This window comes from Peromyscus leucopus, chromosome 2 (assembly GCF_004664715.2).
Source record: "Peromyscus leucopus breed LL Stock chromosome 2, UCI_PerLeu_2.1, whole genome shotgun sequence".
NCBI lineage: Eukaryota > Metazoa > Chordata > Mammalia > Rodentia > Cricetidae > Peromyscus > Peromyscus leucopus.
In genome coordinates, this window is record NC_051064.1 from 71,606,237 (window position 1) to 71,630,854 (window position 24,618).

Sequence of the window (24,618 nt, forward strand, 5' to 3'; positions counted from 1 at the left end):
TACAAAAGAACACACTGATTTGGGTTTGCAGTTTCAGGTTAGAGTCCATGAGGGTGGAGCAAAGACATGGCAGGCAGCAGGAACAGCTGAGAGCTCACATCTTGATCCACCAGCAGGAGACAGAGAGCACACTGGGAATGGCATGAGCCCTTGGAAACCTCAAGCCTGCCACCAGTGATACCTCTTCCAATAAGGCTACACCTCCTAATCAAACAGTTCACCAACTGGGGACCAAGAATTCACTCTCACCCGGACCACCACACTTGTCCAGGTCCCTCTGGGAGGACCAGGTCTGATCTGTCTCATATCTCATCATGTCTCTCTCATCAGCTGCATGGTTCTGACATGCAGACACTATTCGTCAGGTGGTGCTTGGCCAAGCTGATATCTTTCTCTGCCTTTCCTACATTTGAAGATCTACCTCTTCAGGGCCCAGACCTGATTATGGGATAGATTTTGCCTTGGATTCTCCTTCATTTTCATTAGGTCTTCCCTCATTGCACCCCTCGATACCCAGCACCCAACCTTGTGCTCTCCACCCCTGCTGACTACAGAAGGCAGCTTAAGTAGGAGGGGCAGGACCATGTGGCCATGTGTTCTGAGAGGTCATCAGCTCCAGCTGCTGCTCACCTATCACCAGCTGTTTCCCCCCACTTATTAATCTTACCTCTGTGCCTTGGCCACCAGATCTACACTCCTTCCTAAAGCCCACCCCCCCCCCCGTGAGCTTCATACCTGCCTTTGGTGACGTGTGGCACAGGAACTGAGAGAAGAGCAGATAGAGTGGCCATGGGTCTGGTCCCTTGATTGGGGTCTCAAGAAATCTGATCTGCAGTTATCTGGCAGAGGTATGCCTACTGGTGTGGGTTCATCTGCTATGGGCCCAGCCTTCTTAGTGACCTAGAGCTTTCTGAACACCCTGGCAAAGGTTTGTGCTTCCCCTGATATTGATGCTGAAGTCAGAGGTTGTTTTCACTGTAGTTCTGCTACCTACACCAGGAGAATCGCCAGGTTATCCACTAAAGCCTGTATATGTAACTTAACATCTGTTATGGCTCTTTTCTAACAAACACTTGTTAAATGTACACATACACTAACATGCCCAGAGCTGTCAGATAGTCTTCACGATGCTGCCTATACTAACAGAGAAGATAAAAATAAAATTAGTTAAGGATAATGGCAACAAAAAAAAAAAAAAAAAAAAAGAATAATGGCAATGATCATTTTGGCCAATCTCAATCTCAGCCCTAATCCGCATGAACCTGTACAGAGTATTATTAGCCCACTAGTTTTCTCTTCCTAGGAGACAAGTAACATCAGGCACCCCCTCAGGGCTTGCCTGTCTCCCATGACCAATCAGAAAAATCTTGTGATCTAGAAAGTACATAAAGAAGAACGAAAGGGAGAGCAGCATTCAGAGATCAGCACTGATTCCAGCATCTTACGTTATAATTAAGGTGATCTCTGCGCACTCCCTTCTTGAGATGGTCACACCATGTAGCCACAATGAGTTAGAACTCCTGACCCTCCTGACCCTCCTGCCTCAGTCTCCCAAGTGCTGAGGTTACAGGAGGAACCTTGACAGCTTAAGGATTCCCTTGAACATTGCAAATTCAAAAGGGTGTTAGATAAACCATACCCTGTTAATTTCACTGGGTAACTGGAAAGCAAACAAACAAGACAAAATATGTCTCCAGTAAAACATCACAGCTTAGGTTGGTAAAGGGTGTTTTGTTCTTTTAAAGCCAGTGGAAGGACTCAAGAGATGGCTCAACTGTTAGTGCATGTACTGCTCTTGCAGAGGCCCTGAGGTTGATTCCCAGCACCCACATCAGGTAGCTCACCATTGCCTGTAACTCCAGCTACAGGGGAGTCTAATGTCCCCTTCTCGCCTCCATAGACACCTTCATTTACATGCACACACTTACACATGGACATACATATAATTAAAAATAAATAAGTCTTTTTAAAAAACCAATGAATTATTACTTAGTTATTTTTTTATTGCTGTCATAAACACCATGACCAAGGCAACTGGTAGAAGAAAGGGCTTATTTGGGGCTTTTGCTTTCCGAAGACTAGGAGCCCATCACCACCCCAGTGGAGGGGCACCCCAGCAGGCAGGTGTAGCAACTGGAGCTGGACGCTGGAAGCTGAGAGCCAAACAGAAAGCAGAGCAACTAGGGAGTGACACAAGTCTTTAAAACCTAAAACCCTTCCCCAGCGAGAAACTTCCTCAAGCAAGGCCACACCTCCTAAATGTCCCTAAACAATTTGCCACCAACTAGGGACCAAGTGTTCAAATGCCAAAGCCTATGGGAGGACATTCTTATTCAAATCACCACAATTACTACCTTTTACAGAGAAAATTAAAACGGCCCAGTGGCTCAGTTACACCAATTTCACATTGACCTTCCAGCTGATTCTTCATCTGAACTAAAGAACATAAACATGATACGCTCTTGTTTTTTGGAAGTGAGGGGATGCTTGCCTCCCTCAGTTTGACTTGGCAGCCTGAAGTTCCCCCAAGGCCCTTTGAACGGGATTGTTCTTGGACCACATGTATTTTTTATACATTTAGAGAATTGGAATTGCTACTCCAAAGAAAAGGAAGATTAATTCTGGCTGAAAGAACAAACCTAGTAGAATGGAAAGGAGGGAGTGAGAAATGGAAGCTGCCACTCTGAGCACACACAGGCCTTCTTCCCTGGACACTTTACAAAAGCTCTTTAACATGTTCTGTGGGACGGCCAGCCCCGGGCACCCAACCACAGACCTAGAGATAAATCACAGAGCAACAGAGGCCATGTTCTTGGGAACAGTGATTTTTTATTTAGTGCTCTGAATTAAGTTTTTATATTTCTCGAGAGTATGTTGTTGTCTGTAAACCTAAGTAAAAAATTCTTTTTCTTAGCAATCTTCTGCCCCTCAGTTCCTGAAAGAGGTCCAGAAGGAAGCCAGTCTGGCTGCTCCCAGGGAGGATTATGAGGAATTCACCTCATGCCAATGCTTGGACTATGATTTTATCTGACCCTTACACCAGGCCTCCACAGGAAGCAGCAGGCTGATGCTACCTACCTTCAGTCGGTAGTTTAACATATGTCTGTTATGTATATATTGTCTGTCAAGCTACGTAATCTTTGCTCGAGATAATACGGTGATTATCTAGATGTGTCCCTAGTTCCCTTAGGGCTCACACTTCTTGAGAAAGGGAGATGAAGGAGAAGATGATTTTCATGAGAGATAGAAACGTTAGGGGAGACCTGCATTAGAGAGGAGGCCGGCCCAACGGCAGCTGTCCCCCTCCTGGGTAGCTCCAGTTTGTCCTCCTGTCCCCTCCAGCCTCTATCCCCGCATTGCTGTCCTCAGAGTTTCACCTTCCCTCCCAGCCGCCCACCTCTGGTTCCTAGGTGCTCTCTCGCGAGCGGCCCAGGCCAACGGCAGGACTGCCTTGCTCTCTCCTTCCTCCTACTGGCTTGGGCAACCCTACTGCCACCGCCTCCCGCTATGGGCAACGAAGCTAGCTTCCATTCCGAGATGGGCAGTAACTTCGAGCAAGATGAGATTAGAAGGCTGTGCAGAAGCTTCAGGAAGTTGGACGTGGACAAATCCGGCTCCCTGAGCAGAGACGAGTTCATGTCGCTGCCTGAGCTGAAACAGAACCCACTGGTGACTCGAGTGATCGACATCTTCGACACGGACGGCAATGGGGAAGTGGACTTCCACGAGTTTGTCCAGGGCACCTCGCAGTTCAGCGTCAAGGGCGACGAAGAGCAGAAGTTAAGGTTCGCCTTCAGAATCTATGACATGGACAAAGATGGCTACATCTCCAACGGGGAGCTCTTCCAGGTGCTGAAGATGATGGTGGGTAACAACCTCAAGGATTGGCAGCTGCAGCAGCTGGTGGACAAAACCATCTTGGTTGTGGATAAGGATGGCGATGGCCGGATATCCTTTCAAGAGTTCTGTGATGTGGTCAGAGGCATGGAGATCCACAAGAAGTTGGTCGTGCCTATGTGAGTTTTGTGGGGTTTTTTATTCGTCTGTTTGATTTGGTTTGGTTTCTCTAAAGGCTCCACTCAACATACTTAGCTTTCTTCTCTCATTCAAGATATCCAGCTACTGTCTCTCGGGCTAATCCAGAAGTGTTTCTCTCTGCCTCTACCATATCTATACAGTGTCATTGATTCAACCTCAATGACGATGACTACAGACAAGGGGAGGAAGCAGGGAGGGAAATCAGAAATTGAAATAATTCTCATAAATGCCTTTTTCTTTGTTTTAGAGATCACGGTCAAGAAGACTAAAAGCTTAAAAATAAGAAAATGTACATCTTTGCCTTTCTTTCTCAAGGTTGTATATATGGGAGAAGACTACAGTTCTCACAGAGTGTTAGGCACTCTTTTCATTTACTTGTGGCATTCAGATTTTTAACAAATTGTTAACTTCCTATTGTAACAACTAGCAAAAATATATTTATCTTTGCTTAGTATCCTTTAGTCACTCTCTGGGCACAAATACCCGAATAACAGGATGCACCTGACTCCCCATGGTCATCCAGAAACCCCTGAGCATGTTTGAGGGATAGAAGTCTGAATGGAGAGATTCTGTCATGGTGCTGTAGCCTATCAGAAAGTAGTCTCAGAGTTTATGTGCCAACAGCTAAACCTGGACCAAATGGCCAGCCCACCAATCTCAGTACAACAGGTTTTCAGCCTTATAGGTTCTGAAAAAGCAGTGTTTGGGTCAAATAGGGCATCCTCTGTTGCACGAATCTTAAAAGTTCTTATTAATAAAAACAAACCTGGAGCCAGGTATTGGGGTGAATGCTGGAAGATCAGAGAAGCAGAACAAGCCACAGCTCCCTCACCTCTCCAATTCCTCAGCTGATCCAGTTTCCTCAGACTGGAAGCCTCTGAGTCCTCATCCAGAATGAATCTCAGCTGAACTGCTGCTCAAAAGCCTAAAAGCTTAACCAGGCCAAAAGTTTCTAGTTCCTGGTTTTCACTCCTTATATACCTTTCTGCTTTCTGACATCACTTCCTGGGATTAAAGGCTCACTTCTTGGGATAAAGGCGTGAGTCACCATGCTTGGCTGTTTCCAGTGTAGCCTTAAACTCGCAGAGATCCACGTGGATCTCTGCCTCCCAAGTGATAGGATTAAAGGTGTGAGTGCCACCATTTTCTCACCTCTATATTGGCTGTTCTGTTATCTGACCCCAGATACGTTTATTAGGGTGCACAATATTTTGGGGAACACAATACCACCACAATCCTCCCCAGCAAGAGCCCTTTCATCCCACACCCAAACTCACCCAGCTGGGGAGAATGAGATAGAGTCAGTTTTCCCCAAAGGCAAAATCAGCAGATTCAGGCTGAGGTGGCCTTTCCCAGGACACTGAAATGATATTGTTCTGGGTGATGAGTGGTACAAAGACTGGCAAACATAATGAAAGCTGGTAACACTGGCTCAGCTTGCTTCTGAGAACCTGATCTGGTCCCCAGCAGAGAAGCCAACAGTTGTCTTATCTCAGGAAAGTTTCTCCTCCACTGTAACATTCAACTTAGAGTTCCTCGTGCCCAAATAACTAGTTGAGGATCCTAGGATGTGCTGGCACTTGATTCTAGACAAGATCTAATGTTACACACCTTCTTCTGCAATTCACATAGGGCCTGTTGGTGGCCTAGGATCAGCAATGGGAGATAGGACTTTGTGGAAAGGAACAAGCTCTGTTCTGTTTTGGAGTTGGGTTAACACTACTATTTGTCCCCACAAATGTCATTAGCTCCCTGTAGCCCCTTATACTATTGTCAGTTCACAGAGTACAAGGTGTCCTTGGAAGGGCAAGTTCAGCCCATGCCCCAGCAGCTGCCACTTCACAGGTTACTCCCCGTAATGAGTCACCTGACACTCAAAATACTGTAATAATGAAATAAACTCTTCCTACACTTACCCAGTCGAGAGACACCACTTAACCATTTCTAGATTTATTGTTAAATTTTGAAGAAGCTGCCAATTAGTCTTGGGAGGTAGGAATCCACAGATTTCATTGCTGGCAAGGTGCCCATCTAGCCCAAGGCATACTGCAACACTTTTCATTTTATACTTGGAAACCACAAGGAATAGGAATTCCTGACTATAATTCCTTTTCCATCAAAAAAATATATATTGAGATTGTGCAAATAGTGTCATCCCTGTAGCATTGGAGTCAAACCCATTTCACAACAGTTAAGACTATTTGAGACCCAAACACCCCAGGGTACGGATTCAGAACAGTGTCACCACAGCCGCTTATTAGCTGGGTAAGTATGAGCAACCTAGCTTCTGTGTCTTTCCATCCACATTTACTTTGAAGATTCAAAGAGATGAAGTACGCAAAGTGTTTACTAGCTTCCTTCCCTTCCCCTCTCTCCCTTCTGTATGATCGGTGTGGGAAGGGTACTGGCGTCCTTTGCATCCTCACTTTCTGACACTTTGCCACAACCACTCTAAAATTAGCTGGACATCTACATAATTTGGGCCCAGAAAGAACATGATAGGAATAGATGCCAAGGCAAATCACACCACATATTTCTCAACTTGAGACCCAGAACACACTTGACATATCCGACTTTGAGAGGAAATGTTAGTAAGAACGGTGAGCATAACCCAAGAAGATCTCCTGAGAACAGATGTTATTGCTCTGGAAATATACTCTTTCAAATGGGAAAAATTCAAAATTACGACCAAGGATTTTATTCGGTTAACTTCATATTTAACAAGGAAACTCTTTTGGAGTAGCTGGATTAAGCTCATTGTTCAACCAATCTACATATCATAACTGCCCAAAGCTTTGTGGCAATATCCTTGAACTGACTTCTTGTTTCTGGTTTTAGAACAGAAAAGATCTGGCTAGATATTTGAGGAAATGGAACATATTTACTTGCAAGCTAGAATGCTTTTTTCTTCTCTTAGTTAACTGCCAGTTTCTCAAAAAAAAAAAAAAAACAATAGTTCCATGTAACTATTGGCAATAACAATTGGTGCGGAGGGGGTAATCAGCTCCTAACTTCTATTATATCATCTGATGAGTACTGAGGTGGTGCTACCACTGCAGCCTTACAAATGACAAGAGCAATCTTGTCCAAGGACATGAGACTGGAAAGAAGAAAGGAAAGACCCAAGACCATAAAGACCACGGTTTCTTTATCCCATATTAAATCCCTCTTGTTCTTAGGGTTACTATGTTCACTTGTCTCAAATTATTCATAATAATCTTATTAATATAGTCTGGTCAATCCAATTTCCACAAGAGGAGAAACCAAGAACTAACGAACTAATTACCTGTCAAGGTGCAAGAGGCCCAGACCTCTTCAGTTTTATGCATTACAGAGAAACAGCCATATTTTAAAAATGTGTGTATATACACACATGTGTGCAAGTGTACGAGCACAAGTGTGCACATATATGTGAGGACAAGTCCACCCTGGGTGTTGTTACCAGGGACCATTTTAAGAGAGAGTATCTTACTGGGACTGGGATCACTATTGCAATTAGGCTGGCTGGTCAGTGACTCCATCTTCTCTACTCTGGGATTACAAGCATGCACCACCATGCCCAGCTTTTTAACATTCCAAAAATTGAACTCAGGTCAATTACTAAAGTATCACTGCAGCCCCTGGAGACAGCTTTAAACCACCTTCCACTTTCATCTTAGCTTGAGAAACAAGTGACCATATTTAAATTAAACTGATAACAGCAATATGCTCCAAGGTTACACACATTAGTAACAACACATTGTTATGATTCTATGTTAATGGAGTGTGTCTGCTTTCTACCATATGTTATAATTTCCAAGCCACTAGATAGATAGGTGCCCTTTTTGAAACAGGGAAAACAGTGGCCTCAGCACAATTGGTTTGTATTTCAAGTCAATCGTGCTTTAGAAATATCATAAAGGTGTAGGAGTGTAGCTAATAGTCTGAGAATTAGACTGGATATTTGGGAGTGGCTGAGAGGGTCGGATAGTAAGCATAGGACCCAGGCTCTCATACATACTAGGCAAGCATTCAACCATTATGCTTTATCCCTGGAACCTGGAATCCTTTGCAGGATTACCTATGCTAGCCAATGACTATGACTTAGAAACTATGTCACAATACCTTTAAATGATTTATAATGAAAAATAGCAGTGCATAGACACAACAGCAAAGCTATGTAGATGGGAGGATATTCTCTGGCAGTTCACAGGCTACATCTAGTCCACAAATAGGCATTTTTGTTGTTGATAACAGCAGTTTTAAAAGATGGTTTTGCTGTTGCTTTTTAAAACCCAACAATTGCCTGCCACGGCGATGCATTCCTTTGATCCTAGCATATGAAGAACACATACACACACAATCCAAGGATTTTAAATAAAATTGAAAGTTTAGCTTAAAGGAATGCAGTCCATCCTAAGATGGAAGTGACCTTTTAGGGTATAAGCCTCTGCAGTATTGGGACTAAATTGAAAGTCTTGAAGAAATCTTAACATGCCCCCTCCATTCCCTAGCATAAAAACTCAAGATGGACTGAAGAGATTAGCATTCTCCCAAATCACCACTAAACACAAAACATTCTTCTCAAGACAACTGAAACAATGGAAGAATTTAGGGTGGGCAAAATATGCGCATGCAAACTTGCATGACTAAATCCAAAAAAAATAACAGATACTATAGGAAAATTTAAAGTGGAAAAAACATAAAAAGTAAAGAAAGGTCAATAGCTTTTTAAAGTCTCCTGTCTGAAATGCATAGAATAGGGAAAATGCAAACATATGATTTATACAAAAGTCAGGAAAATAAGCATGGAAAAATATTCAGCCATCTAATAGACAGTATTTACAATAATTAAATCAAACTAGACTAAGGGTATAGCCAGTGGTAGAGTGCTTGCACAACACACATTGATGTTAGCACCAGAAAGGAAAAAAGAAAAACAGGAAAAACTAGTTAGGACACAAGATTGGTGAAGTTATGCAGATCTGGAGCTCTGCAGCATCTTGTACCTTTGGTGGCACTGAGACTGGTTTCTGCCATTTTTTAAAGGTCATTTCAGACACCATCAATCACCAAAATAGTTATAGCCACTGGTTTCTGCCATTTTTAAGGGTCATTTCAGACATCATCAATCCCCCAAATAGTTGTAGCCATTGACCTGATAACCACGCCCATAGCAGTATTCACTGCAATAATCCAAAATGATATGTTTAACTAAGACTTTTCTACTGCAGCAATATTTATTACATATAATAAAGTATAATCATAAACAACTAACAGTTTGAGAGTAGTAAATTATAATAAAAGAAGCAATAGACTTAATCGATTGAAGCTAACAGATTTTAGAAATTAATATTAAAGGTGTGTTATTGTTTTTTTGTTTTTAAAAACAGGGTTTCTCTGTGTAGCCCAGGCTGTCCTGGAACTAGCTCTGTAGGCCAGGCTGGTCTCAAACTCACAGATATCTGACTGCCTCCGCCTCCTGAGTGCTGGGATTAAAGGTGTGAGCCACCACTCACTGCCTGGCAAAAGTATTTTAGAAAAGACTTGTTTAAAAGAAAACATAGTGTTTACCACTCTAGAAAATATAGATGCCAATGATCTTAGTTCAGAAGAGAAGGGAGAATTTTAAAGCAATTGTACGAGACCAAGCATGGTAGCTCATATAATCCCAACACTCAGGAGACTGAGGCAGAAGGTTTTCCATGAGTTCGCTGCCAGTTTGAACTATAGTGAGTTCCAAGCCAGCCTAAGCTACAATGTAAGACTCTGTTTCAAAAAAAAAAAGTGTTTGTCCTATATTAAAAGGATACAGTAGTCTCAGATTGAACTGCTTCTAGCTCCTCAGATGGGAGTGGGGCCTCATGAGTTCCTCACTTATCCATGATGGAATATTGTACATTCAGTCTTGTACAGCTAACCATCACTGCCATGTCATGTACAAAACACAGTTTCACAGCACTCCTTCCCATTCTCAGGCCCTTATATTTTTTTCCATTTCCCCTTTTGATATGTTTCCAAAGGTTTGAAAGGGTGAGATACACACACACACACACACACACACACACACACACACACACACACACACATCCCATTTAGGGCTGAACACTCAGTGTTCTCAGCACTTTGACCAATTTTGATTTTGTATTAACCAGCACCCATTACAAACAGAAAGTTCCTTGACCAAGGCTGAAAATCAAAAACATAAATATTATGGTAGTTGATCAACATGCCCATTTAGCAAAATAACAACAGTAGATGCCCTCCTATGGCTTACAACAGCCCAGCCATAGACTTTTGACCAGGTTTACAGTACCAGACATTCTTCGTGTGCAGAAAACTCAAATCCAATTAGAAAAGTTACTCCCATAACAGTCATGCTATTATTGCACCAATGGGCACATCTTGCCTAGCAGATCAGTATTATAGCATTCAGGCTCCAGTCCTTTCTCTCAGTGGCCTGCATAGCACCTTCTAGAACTATCAAAGATAGCCAGCAGGGATTAAGCTTCCAGATCAGCTTCAATTTGATTTCTCTATATTCTGAAACCACACTTTAAAGTGTGTGGTGGATTAGACAATAGGGTCTTACCATCTAGTTCTTATGCGCAACCAAGAGCAATGGCAATGATCTGTATTGTTGGGGATGCCTCTGTGGTTTCCTTTACCAACAACTCAAAGGAATGCATCCCACTCCTGACACTAGGATTTTTACTTACTAGCTTATAGCTTCTGGTAGCAGCATTATCCAACCATGTAGGGTACCTCTATTCAAGGGAGTTTGCTTTTAATGTTAAATGTGATATATTTGGGGATAGCCAAATAGTCTGAGTAGGGAAATGAAGAATAAAGCCATTATTTAAAATTGAAGAATAAAGTTAAGACTCTTGGTAATCATTAGCATATCACTGGCATTTAAAGCCATAAATCTGGATGAAAAATAAGTATAGCAAGGAATGGAAATCATGCCATTAATTACAGTCAGAGAGATGAAGATTTGCAATGGGAACTGAAGTGGAAGCAAGGAAGAGAAGTACCCACAAAACTAAGTATATATCAAAACACATAAATAATAAGGTGACTCACAGTGATTGAAGCAGTTGGACAATAACCTGACCAGAGTGGATCCAAGTCACTAATTGGGAACAATGGATACAGACAACTCTGTAGAGAACCAGAGGAATGAGATAAGGTGGTTGCTGTGTGTTGTAGACAGCCTGTGAATGGGAAGAAGGATTAGTTTCATGGGAGCATTATTAATATATAAGATTTGATTGATGAGTAAAATACTTTCATAGCATTCCTTACTGGGGTCTTAGGAATTACTTTTTTATCAAATCAGTCATCAGCTGCTCTAAGTGTCCCCATACGAACAAGATACAAAACAGAATTTGGGCACCAACAAAATTGGTGATCTTGGTCTCTACATTTCCTGGAAGCATAATGGTCTGGGCAGAAACCACACATTTGATGATTACAGGCATCTTTCTTTATCTGGATCGACTTTGTTCTTAGAAATGTGATGACCAGTGTTTACAAATGGTGTCAGCCTTTTCCATCACTCTCACAGGAAATCACAAACTATATTCCCACTTAATTCAAAACCACAATTGCATTTCCTAATTATCATGAAGATATTCTTAGGCATCTATGCATGTGCATCCCTAACACACAATGTGTGATTGTGGTATCACATTCTACCAAGGATGATTGCATAATCTGAAGCATTTAACATCAGATATTTATTTGTTTGTTTGTTTATTATTCATTTTGAGTGCTAAAGACTGAACCTAGAGAGTACATATGTTAGGCAACTGCTCTACTACTGGGGTGCAAGTGCAAAACAAATGCATAGCACACTGAAAAAGAACATGACTGATTTAGTTTGCCTTACATTGCTATGATAAAACACTGACCAAAACCAAACTAGGGGAGGAAAGGGTTTATTTACTTCATAGTACGGAGGGAAGTCAGAGCAGGAACTCAAGCAGGAGCAGAGGCAGGAAAAACAGAGTATGGTTGCTTACTGATCTATTCTCCATGGCTTCCTCAGCTGGCTTTCTTACACAGCCCACCTGCCCAGCAGTGACCCCGCCCAGAATCAATCGTTAATCAAGACACTGCCTCCACAGACTTTCCCACAGGCCAATGCAGTGGAGACAATTCCTCAACTGAGGTTCCATCAAGTACCTCTACTTTGTATCAAACTGACAAAAACTAACTAGCACAATGACCCAAGGAGAAAAAGGCTGAATTACAGCATCAGCCTTCTATCTTATCACTCAGACTCAGACACAAACATTCAAGTTGATGCTCACAAGCCAAGTATTGTGGATTTCCAATTCCGATGCTGAATTATTTAGTAAAAAAAAAAAAAAAAAAAAAATGGTAAGTTGCTATAGAGAACACATAATGAGAAATCAGATAGCAAAGGATACTTGCAAGAGAGGTTGACAGAAACAGATTTCTGCAGCCTGGTTCCCCCACACATTAGTATGTTGGATTTGGGGAGATATAATTAATCTCTAGGCACCTCAAATGTGAAATGGAGGCAATTAATACTTAAAGGAGTATTATACAGTCATCATATCAATATACACATATAGAATCTAGCATGTCTATGAAATTCCAAGTTTAAAAAAATAAACATAGAGGACAGCCAGGGCTACACAGTGAAAACCTGTCCTGAAAAATCAAAGAAAAAAAAGCAAATAAATAGATCAACATACAGAAATGGAAAGATTGCTTAGTAGTTAAGAGCACTTGTTGGTCTTCCAGGGGCCCCATGTTTAATTTCCAGCACCTATGTGGAAGTTAACAACTGTCTTTAACTCCATTCCAGAGGATCCAACACCCTCTTCTGGCTTCCAGGGACACTTGCATGTGTTGTACAAACATACAAGAAGACAAAACACCCACATATATAAAATAAAATAAAATAATATAAAACCTTTTTGTTAGCCTATTAGTGTGTAGGTATAAAAGAATTTTAAATTAAAAATGTATAAACTCAAGACAGCTTATTAATTATTGGGATAATATAAGAAAAATGAGACTTTGTTATAAACAAGAAAACAGAAGAAAAGCCTATATGTTTAATAGCAAGGTGACCCATTGTGAATTGCATTTTTTTCTTATCTTGACAGTACCTTATTAAAAAAAAATGTGGCTCATTTAGAGCTGAGCTGAGCTGAGCTGAGCTCAGTTAGAGTTTCTGCTCAACATTTGATGATGTGACTGTAGGAACCCAACAGTAATTCTCCATGTTTGCTCTGTATCTCTAGCAGTAATTTATTAAGTACTAATTATCAATGATAATGACACCACTACCCAAGCTTTTAGCATGCCATAAAAAGAACTTTACATAGTATGTTTTCTTATAAAGCTGCAAAACTCCTCACAAAAAGCCAGCAAACGAGGCTCCTTTTCTTCTTCACCACAGCTGCCTCATTTTTGCGGCCTGGTGCAACTTTCTATACCCCACTGGTTTATTTCCAAAACTATTAAATTAAGTCATTGAACTAAATAGTCTCAACATTCCCTGCCAGATCTAACTTCTAGGATTCTTCAACTCATGATCTTTTCTCCTTAAACCTATTCCTTCTCTGCTCCTGAAAGAGGTTCTTTCTTTCATAGCCAACTGATTCACATATCCAACTGTTACAGTTCTTTATTTCTCGGCCTCTAAGAAATGGAAGCATAGTCCAAACTCAAAGCCTTTGAACAACTCCAGGGATGACACACAGGGAGATCCATGTGTGAGCAGCACTCCAGGACTGTGCTCAGCAGCAGCCCCAAGTCACCCAGGGTGTGTCCTTCGTGGTAGGGTATAGTGGTGTTCACCCAGGGAGGAAGGGTCTCTAGCTAAAGTAAGATTGAATCAAAGAGAGCCAATGACTATTGGGCTGCATGTGTCGTGACACGGCCTTTCCTGTCTTATCACAGACCTTGCAAATGGGCATCAAGCATTTCTCTGGACTCTTCGTGCTGCTGTGCATTGGATTTGGTCTCTCCATCCTGACAACCATTGGTGAACACATAGTGTACAGACTGCTGCTACCACGAATCAAAAACAAATCTAAGCTGCAATACTGGCTACACACCAGTCAGGTGAGTTCTGTAGGACTCTTGTTCCAGTGCTCCGGTACTTAAGAATTCTCAGGGAGGGAAAGACCCAGGGAAGTTTGTCAACTGACAAATGGCAAAAAACCAAGAGGGGGATGGTCAAGCACTCAGGGTTATAATTCCCTTTAGCCCACTAACCCATCTACCCATAAATTGAGGACTCACAGGGTCACTTCCTTTCCTGAAACACTACTGCTGCCTATAGAAGACGTAACTGTTTTGAACCCAGTTTCACTTAACAGAGACCATCTGAAGAGATGATGTGAAAAATCCGTTCCCCACAGATTTTTTTTTCCCCTTGCCAAACTGAAAGCCGGTGAGAGTCTCACATTCCCGTTTGCTTTCAGGTGGTCCATCCCATTTCCCTGGTTTGCTTTTCTCTGTCAGGAGTTCTGAGGCTTGCTTGTGTGGGGCCATGTCTCACAGAAGGTTTTTCTCTTATAACACAGACACCGAAATCTAATTTACAAAGATAATTAAAGACCATTTGGACAAACTGCTTCGCACATCTCTACCTGTCTGAAACCAATGTGGACATCCATGCTGCAGTCAGAGGGTGTAGTCGGGATGGAGGGACTAGCAAACTGTAATGGTCTCATCTGACTGTGTAAGGTGGATGAGCCGCCCCACCTCCCCGGTGCGGGCTCCCTTCTGCATCCTGCTACTCCATGACTTGCCTCACCTCTTGAAGGGGAGGCTGGGGTGTTTCTGCTTTTGACATTCACCCATTCTGTTACTCATTGCCTTGCTCTGTGTGTTTTTTTTTTTTCTTTTATTTTGTCATTATTTGTTTTGTTTTTGCCTTTGTTTTCTAGACAGACAACCGATTTTCTCACAGTTGAACCCTATTCTTCATACTTTCTGGGGAGTCATTGGTCTCCTTAAAGTCTGCAGACAAGTGATCTTCTCTGTTGTATGCGAATATAGAGTTAAATTCTCAGGACACCTGCTCCCCTTCCTTGGTTTGGTTGCTTTTGACTCGACTCTGACAACTGTACAAGGCTTCGTACCATACAGGAGTTGTTGGTTTTCACTTCTTTGTATCACAGACCATTTCACCATCCAAAGCATTTCTCCTCCTCCTAGGAATAAGAAGCTATAATTTAGAATCCTTGTTACCTTGTGACAGGTGGCTGAATGTTGACCTAAATTCATGCATGCCTGAAATTTTGGTTAAAGAAGCCAAGTTGTGTAACCACTAGATATAGTCTGTGAAATCCTAAGCAGTGTTGTGTCCCCTGATACACACATTCTAAATGATCTCTATGAATCTGTTCTTCCTACTAGAGATTTCACAGAGCATTAAACACATCATTTGTAGAAGAAAAGCAGCCATGTTTCAAGACAAAACGTGTGGAAAAGAGGTAAGAGGTCAAAGCTGTTGCTAAAGCCCTTGGTAAAATAAAAGTTTAGACATGTGGTGATACTCCATAATCAAAAAGGAAGTTACCTCTAATTAAGTATTCAGACCAAATTTGGGCAATCTGTTGGTAAACAAAATCAATATAAATACAAGGATTTTCAGTTATAATCAAGTAAAACAGAAAATAAACAAATCCATGCATATATATGCACTTGTGTACACTGAAATGCAATATAGGCAAAATATTGACAAGTTTAAAAATGCAGGTATGGACTGCAGAGACTGGCATCTGGGTCCAGTCCTGTCTGCAACATTTAACAATACGTGTTGTTTAACATCTGTTCCCCACACTCCTCATCTATGAAAAGGTTTTAAAAAAGTATCCACTCCCTGGAATTATTATAAGCTATAAATGAAATAGAAAGCTAAACGCTCTGAAAGTAAATCAAATGCCTAGTATTTACTAGCAAGTATCGTATACCAAATACACAGAACCCTCCATTCGTGCATGCAGCATCTTTTTTTTTTTTTTTTCCACCTGGAATGCCTTTTAGGCATGTTTCAATTTCTCACGTCTCCAGCACTCCTGAGAATACGTGAAACATGCTACAGAGATGCCCACTAAGTCCACTTTCTGGCACTCTCACGACTCCCTGAATAAGGCCTTCACAAACAGGAAAAAGAATTAAGTGCCTCAAAGGCCCACACCTTCACTACAGCCAGCCTGTGCATGGCTGTGTCCTCCTCCGAGGTGACTGAAGATGTCAGAAGCACTTTGAGTCTGCTGCTTGTTGGCCTCTGCTGCAACGGCCCGAGGCTCCCCTCCTGGACCTCTCACCTTCCCTGAGACCTCAGACAGGACAATGGCTTTGAGAATTGGTGGCACAAAGCTGGGATTTCTGGGTAGTTGAAAATCTGACACTAACACCTTCATAACAGAAGGAAAATGGTCTACAACAGGATTCTTATCTAGCTTGGATCTCCTCTGTGGCTGTGCTGGTCTCTGGGCTGCATCTAACTTGTCAGAATCATTTACAATCTCTTAAGGCTCCTTTCCAGTCACAGAATGACCTGTCACCTGGCTGTCAGTATGGTATTCCCTTGTCACAGGGCAAGTCTGTTAGTGACAAGCTACAGACTAGCCAGGTCACAGCTGCTCTGTTACCTTAGAGAGATAATTTTCCTATAATTTTTTAATCAGAAAAACACAAGAAGACAGAGCTGTGAAATACTATCTTACAATTACAGAACATTTTTTTTCCAGAAATAGAAACAAGAAGTCCAGTGACTCTGTTCCTTTAATGGTATTCTTATACCTACCTCACCTAAGCTGAGAGCCAAATGCATCTCTTCCCTCAACTTACCCACTTCCTTACAGACTCTCTTACTCTGACGAAGAGCTAGGACAGAATATGTCTTCATCACTGTGACCCAATTAATCCTCAACCTGTCACTAACAGACTTGCATTGTGGCACCACATAGGATACCACAGACTGAGGAGGGCTGTTAGGATTGCTCTGTGACTGGAGAGACTTTAGGAGACCATGGAAATGATTCTGATAAGCCAGCTATGGTCAAGAGAGATGGGACTGGGGCTGCAAGCCATGAAAAAGAGTCTCATGCTGTCTACCTTGTCCTTTTATTGTGGGTGGCCCACAGTTCGTGCAGCAACCTCCCTACAACCCAGACCTGCACCCTTCCAAACTTTGTATGCATTTGAAGTCTCACAGTTATTAGTTTTGAACAGTCCACTGGCATCCTGAGCTTCAATCTTATAAAACTGCTCCAACGAAGCCTGTTTTGCTCATTTTATTGTGAAATACTTCTTCGTTTCATTGGTCATGTTCACTTTTAAGACCAGAGAAGACTTGACCAAAACACAACCTAATTCCTTCTAATTAGTCAATTCCTTGACCAAAATACACACACATACACTCAGTCCTTCTAATTAGACACGTTATCTATTTATGCACCTACCACCTTGCATTCATAGGTATCTCAGAGCCACACATCAATTATCAGAGCACAGTAATGCTAGCAATTAGGATATTATGAAGAAGTCCAGCTTTTGCTTATTTTTCTGTTATATTCCCGCATACATGTCCCAAGCTTTGGATAGCCAGACTGCCTGCCTGATTATTATTATTATTATTATTATTATTATTATTATTATTATGTATCTGATCACTATGGCTACCTGAACAGTCTAATAAAATAGGTAGACAATTCTACTCTAATCATTCTGTAGTACCAGAGTTAGGTTTGCTAACTTGGAAATACCCTTTCTTTCTTCTCTTGAAAGAATCAAATGCAAATGCCCATGCCATTATGACATGACATCCTGCTCTATTCTCCATATTTATTGAATGAATTTGGAGGACTAGAAGAATGGAAGATTAACATGAGCTTGATGGCTTGGAGAAATTCTAGGTCATAGTAATAAGGCAGATTTTAATGCACATTAATGAATATTTCAAGAGAGCTTTTATCTGTAATTCATGATTTACTCAGTGGGAAAACTTAAAGGCCAGAAGAAAACATCTAACCATATCATCTCTGATTCCAAGGTCAGGAAAGCAGCTGTAGGTAGAATCTCTGTAGCACTTTCCCCGAGACCATGACATAGGAAAAGGGAGTCTGGTGCTCTCTCAATCTATGAGACTTCAACAAGAGAACTGGTGAGATATAACCAGAGGTTTGGGGTGTTTGTGTTCATGCCCTGGGCAGGTCTAGCTCATAACATTATTTGTTTGAAACTAGACCTATAGAGCAAGGAAAGGGGCCATGGATTAAAAGGGAATGAAGAATTAAACCACCTTGGCAATCTACTTCTGGGCAAAGCCACAGGGAACCATTCTATTAAGTCTTTGTGTTTTGTTCTCAACTATGTAACTCCATCAAGAATGCATTTTCCCTCCCCTTGTCTTTTCCTACTCCAGGGTCTCCACTCCCACTCTCCAGGCAATTAGAAGTCCAGGAATAAAACTGATTTGGTTTTATGGGAACAAAACACAGGGATTTAATAGGGGTTTCCTATGGTGCTGTAGCGCATGGTAAACTGCAAAAGTGGTCATAATCTTCCTCCTACTACTACTCCTTCTCCAGGGTAGAAGGAATCAGCAGTCATATTGCTAAGACTAAGCTGTTCTCACAGTGGGAAACTCTTTTCATTGCATCCAACCATCAAGGTGTACTTTGAAACTTGCCCAGCTCCCTCCCATACCCATCGAGTATCCTACAGTCGTGTCTCCATGATGGTGGCAAGTGGTATATGCAAGCATGAAGGAATTGTAAATCTATTTCTAGCCATCACCACCTCAGTGAGAATCAAGGGTGCTCTTATTTTTGTTTGTTTTTAAGCATCAAATTTGACTTGTCATTCTCAATATGCATAAAATCGCCCCTGTAGTGAGAAACCCTTTGCTAAATCCTTGGTTAATAGGCCTTTATTCTCCCCTGAAGCCCAATATAGCCCAGAATGGATAAAAGTCAGCCATAAAATACTAGCAACCAAAGAACCAGTGCTTAGAGCACTACATCTGAACAAAGATTTCTCACTCTTTTTAATCTCTGTAGCCATGGGATATCTCCAGGCAGCATTGCTTTCTGAGCATTGCTTATAGGTAAGGTATAAAAATGTACCTAGGTGTGGGAAAGATGGCTTAGCAAGGAAGAGTAGCTCAACATGACTGCAGGTGCCTGTGACCCCAGCATTGGGGAGTGGGACAGGCAGATCCTAGCCAAAGTGGTAACTTTGTGGACCCTGTCCAAAGCAATAAACAAAGTGATAGAAGAAAACACAGGATGTCTTTCTGTGGCCTCAACATGTGTTTATCCTGGCAATGAACCCACCTGTGGAGCCTACCATTTCTCTATGGAGGCCATTTCCATCCCCAGGTACTCTGAGGAAGGAGGGAGAAACAAATAGAAACACAGGATAACCTCGGAAGGGGCTGGATCAATATCCACCAGCCATTCTATCTCTTCAAGGGCTTTTTATAGAGCACCAAGGGGAGGAGCAAAAGATCTCCCCCTAGCACAGCCAAGTGCAGACCCTTTCAATCACTTGGTAACCACACACATGGTCAAGCAGGCTTCCAATGCAGCCCTGCTGGGTAAAGCAAGCTCAGATCTAACTAGGAAACCTCTGTGGGCCTCCACACCCACCTACATGTTCTCTCTCTCTCCGTCTCTGTCTCTGTCTGTCTCTGTCTCTGTCTCTCTGTCTCTGTCTGTCTCTGTCTCTCTCTCTTTCACACACACACACACACACACACACACACACACACACACACACACACGGGTATTGGGGGTACTTTAAATAATTCGTAAGACAATGCACTGTAACCAGAAGTGGAGCCTTTCTGTCCCGATTGCCTAGTCCCGAATAAACACACAGAAACTTATATTAATTACAAATGTTTGGCCTATGGCTCAGGCTTATTATTAGTTAGCTCTTACATTTAAATTAACCCATATTTCTTATCTATGCTTTGCCACGTGGTTCATGGCTTGCTACCTTATTTTGTACATGTGTTGCTTTCTTGGCATCAGGTGTCTGTCCAACTCTGCCCTTCTTCCTGTATCTCTGTTTGGCTTTCCTGCCTAGTCTTATTCTGCCTGGCTCTAGGCCAAATCAACCTTTATTATCAACCAATGAGAACAACACACATTCATAGCATACAGGATCCCACAGCAATGCACTATTTCCCATTTCACCAGAAGATATCCAATTCCTGTGTCAAAGCAATATAAGGCTGGGTAAGACCTTCAATTCAGTCCATGGCTCCTCTTTTCCCCATGGTGCTCTAAGCAGGCAGTCCACTCATGGCTTGGTGACTTTATTTCTACCAACATAACTAGTTCTGTTGTTCACATAGAAGATGTGGTTGCAGGACAGACGGGGACTCTGAATTGTCTCTGTTTCCTAGGTCCAACATGGGACCCCAGCAGCTCATGGTGTGGAATACTTCTAATCTGAGTCATGACAACCAACGAAAGTACATCTTTGGTGATGAGGGAGGACAAAACCAGCTGGGTACCCAGACCCACCAGGACATCCCTCTCCCTCCAAGGAGAAGAGAGCTCCCTGCCTCACTGACCACCAATGGGAAAGCCGACCCCCTCAATGTAGCTCGGAACTCAGTGATGCAGGAACTCTCCGAGTTGGAGAAGCAGATCCAAGTGATCCGCCAGGAGCTGCAGTTGGCTGTAAGCAGGAAAACAGAGCTGGAGGAGTATCAAAGGACAAATCGGACTTGTGAATCCTAGGCAGTGCCACTGCCCCCCTTTCTCAGCCCCCGATATTCTGAAGCCCTTGAGGCACTTTGTAAAGCTCTTTTGTATTGACTGACAAGGTGTGGGGTCTGGCAGTGAAGTGTGCTGTCCTCAGCCTAACATGCAGCAGCAGCAGCTCTTCCCACACATGCCCCCAGGTCTCCAGGGTAGGAATCTTTTCCATAGCAGGAACCTAGAGTTAGTCAGGGGTAAAGTCTGTACAAGGAGATCAGTGAGCAGCCAGAGGACTCTGGCTCCTGTCAACCTTTTCACCTGGTGCCACAATACTTCTGGTTTTTAGCCCTTTCTCTGCACTTCAACAAGAGATAAAAAAAAATTGTTGCTCATACCTGTGTCTTACTGGGTTGGTTTTTAATATTATTACAAAATAGAATTATCCAGGTTTGCAGATTTGATACAACTCCCCAATCTAGATTTGATCTTACATTCTGAATAAGCAGGGTAGGAGCCAGGAAAACTGGGGCAGAGCAGATACATTAAAAGAAAAAAAAAATGGAGCTCAGAATTACCACAAGCAAGGGGGGACTGGCTAAGCTAGCACCTGAGTGCTTGAGCAGCTCTGGATCTCTGAGCCCACACCCCAAATAACATTTAGTAGAAACATGTTGACGCACCACTATGAAAAAGAAAGGGAAGCAAGGATTGAGAGCAGAGGGCAGGCAGACAGGGAATTAACAATGCACACGGCGCATTTAAAATAAAGCCCTGGGCCAGAAAGGCAATTTGGCTAAAGAATGAATTGCACTGTACTTCTAAGGTAACTAAGCATCTCCACCATAGCGTGTGCCTTTTATAAAGGAGAGAGAAGCAGAACAAGGCCATGTCCTTAGCAGGAACCTGTGCCTATTCCCTAGTTAATGCCTGTACCAGGGTCTGTGAGCTGACACTGTTAATGGAAATGTTCTTCATACTACATGTGAGGCTGTTTTCAGATTAGGGGTCACCTCTTAGCCTGAGGAACCCCAGAAGCAACCTGGGATTTATGAACATCACAAATGTCAAATACTGGAGTCTGCCCCCATTTCACCATCTCTCATCCTTACACTTAGGGTCTCTTATGAACTGTGGTTGAATTTTAGTCTGATTATCTCCTGGCTCTATATAATGCCCTCAGAAATGGAAGTAATTAACCTAGCTTCCCCTCTGCTTAGGCATCACTTTCTAGTCATACAATTGCTGGCTTGCAGAAAGGAAAAAAACATGAGATCTCTAGACTTCCTATATGCTCCCAAATGTTGGCAAGGTGATCATCTAAGGCCCTCATCAGAGTGCAGATTGCCAAGAGTTATGTTGGGAGGGCCTAGCGGTGGGCTCAGAATCCTAACGCTAGCCAGCACCCCAGAACACACCACAGTCCTAAAGTTACTCTCAGAGAAGCAATGCTCTGGAAGTTTGGCTACCGCCAGGCACATGAGAAGGAAGGAGAGCCTGTCATCTTTTCTTCTTTTACTTCAGCACTCAACTACTTACTGACTGGTATCCACATCCCTACCTTGATACTACGGTTCCATTTAGAAGTAGACTTTTCTCTTGGTAGATGCTGTTTCATCTTCCTTCTCTTGCTTATTCGGTTAATGTCTACAATGAACGCACAACACTGTGCCAAGAAGTGCTCAGATCATTAAATGGGGCTTCCATCATAAAATTCCTCCCACTTTGGGACACGATGTTTGCACTCCTCCAAGAGCTACACAGATCCCTAGATAAAGACAGTGGCCTAAATTGTAATCAAAACATCTGAGCAATGAGTTTAATGACTGGGTAAACCTAGGAGTGCAGGTAAGCTCAGATATTCAAGAGGAGGCAGGGGGGCTGTAAAAACAGATTTCAGCCTCACAGATTGAACACTCCAGTGAGGGGAAATCACTGGAAAACAGAAGAGGACAATGTGCTTTGCAGTGCCCTCCTACCCTCTTGTACTCTCATCCCAGCAGGGCTCAGCTGCCTTTAGCAGGTGCCCTCCCTTAGCCATTGCCACCCATCTGTAACAATGCCCTGGGGACACTGCTCTGAGCATCCCTGGATACCTGCTCAGCATGCAAGGCTGATGGATAGTGTACCTCAATTCACATGACAGTCATGCGCCTGTGGTATATGGACATTTGTGCAACAACTCATATTCCGACTGTACTTGAGAGGCTGGCTATTTAAGGGAACACAGAGGTGAATTCTTTTGTAAAGAATCCTTTTGTAATGCAACCAATTCTCCCTTAAGGTATCTGTTTTGTAAGTTTGGATTTTTGTATATCTCGTTTATCTTAAGCTTCTCTACTGAGGCATTCTGAGTAGTGATCCCATTGCAGAGCATCCTGCCTACCCACAGAGCAGAGAACCCGTGCACACTCTTAAGAGGAGCTACTTGGCCAATACTGTGGCCAGGATGCAACAAGGAGCAACAAGAGTAAAGGAGGCTTACTGCTGTCAGCACTGCTTAAAATGCTTCCAATGTCCTGGGTAAAGAAAAAACATAATTGCTTGTGAAGCAGTTTTCATGATAAATAGCAAAATTTTTAATGGTAGTAATTGAACAGTGTTTTGCAATTTGTGAAACAGTGTGCTGTGTTTTGTACAAAGATTTCACGAAAGGGGGAGTCCTTCCAAACCTTTTGTTCTGCTCCACCTCAGTTCCCTCACCTACCACTCAGGCTCACAGAGGAAAGTTTCCAGGGGTAGGGCTGTTGGAATGAGCTAAAGGACGCTGCCTTGCCATGTGAACTCCCATTTCATGGGATCAGGAAATCCTCTGTTCCCATCAGGTTCAGGTACTGCAACACCTGGAATGTGGCCCATTCTCCAAGGGGGCCTGGAAAGGGAAGCAAACGAAGCATGATTGGGTAAGCTGGTTTGTTTGACTAAGGGTTCCACAGTGTATTTGCCACAAAAGAAAAAGTATTCCTCCAATGATAAAAGCAAGTTAGAACACCTGGGAGTCAACGAGGCAGCCACACAGACCTAAGAAGTTAGGGTAGGTACTATGCCAGAGTTTCCTATTATTCTAAGATTTGCACAAACCCTATTCAGGAATGGCTGCTTCTCTTCCCCCCTGAAATATGTATGGTACGTGGAGCCATACAGGGAACTCCTTGGTGTTGGATCTGCTAGAGCCTTGAGGCATAGTTGAGCACCCCTTTGCGTGGATCAAGAAAGGAAAAGAAACTACTTCAGAGTCTCTTTTCTTCTCAACTCATTTGGAAAGGCAACCCTGAAAATCCACTCAGTCTTCAGCAGAAATTGCTTTCTGGTCATTAAAACCACTCCCCCGCCTGCGTTGTTTTGTTATGCCTTCCTCCCCACCCCACTCTCCCACTCCTGCCCAACTCTCTTGTTTAGTTGTCAATCATTTTATGAAAATGAAGTGCTTCTAAGTATTTCCTTGAGGTCTGTGAACAGTATTTGCCCTGCGTCTTCATTTCAAGTGTGTGTGCAACTGCTCCGCTCCAAGAACTGAACCGCTGTCTTGTGAGCATGACGTGAACAGGCTGTTTTGCTCCAGCCACTTTTCTTGTACAACCACGGGGATGGACTAGATGTCCTCGGGTCTTTTCCATCTTCGGTTTCTATGACTGTGGAATAAATGTTCAGATAGAAACTTGACTTTCAGTTCCGTTGCTGGCATTCTTTGGGGATTCAAATATTAGCAAGACACCAGTCTCTTCCTCACAGGAGACCCATTGATGCAAGACTTGGGTGACTTATACATGTTTCTTTGGTCTAGTCCAAAGCAGCACAAAATATGCTCAGAGAATGCAGCGCCTGGGCTTTGGGAAGCAGACACATCTTTATATGAGAAAGACATTATAAGAAAAAACAAAAA

At 42.6% G+C, this 24,618-nt stretch overlaps 2 protein-coding genes across 2 annotated transcripts in view; both read left to right on the top strand.

Annotated features, from left to right (window-relative positions):
- Grin3a (glutamate ionotropic receptor NMDA type subunit 3A) overlaps positions 1-24,398 on the top strand; it is a 188,544-nt gene extending 164,146 nt beyond the window's left edge. The window contains exons 7-9 of the mRNA XM_028861233.2: positions 13,963-14,127; positions 15,430-15,506; positions 20,438-24,398. Coding sequence (XP_028717066.1) covers positions 13,963-14,127; positions 15,430-15,506; positions 20,438-20,777 — 582 coding nt within the window. The 3' untranslated portion in view covers positions 20,778-24,398. The remainder of the gene's footprint in view (positions 1-13,962; positions 14,128-15,429; positions 15,507-20,437) is intronic.
- On the top strand, positions 2,423-4,492 carry Ppp3r2 (protein phosphatase 3 regulatory subunit B, beta). Its single transcript, XM_028861234.2, has 2 exons — positions 2,423-4,016; positions 4,286-4,492. The coding sequence occupies exons 1-2, from the start codon at positions 3,508-3,510 to the stop codon at positions 4,305-4,307; spliced, it is 531 nt and encodes a 176-aa protein (XP_028717067.1). The 5' UTR covers positions 2,423-3,507; the 3' UTR covers positions 4,308-4,492.
- Positions 24,399-24,618: the final 220 nt, after the last annotated feature.

Coding starts and splice junctions, on each gene's coding strand:
- Ppp3r2 (XM_028861234.2), top strand. CDS start 3,508: ATGGGCAACGAAGCTAGCTTCCATTCCGAGATGGGCAGTAACTTCGAG. Junction 4,017..4,285: donor AAGAAGTTGGTCGTGCCTAT/GTGAGTTTTGTG, acceptor TCTTTGTTTTAG/AGATCACGGTCAAGAAGACT.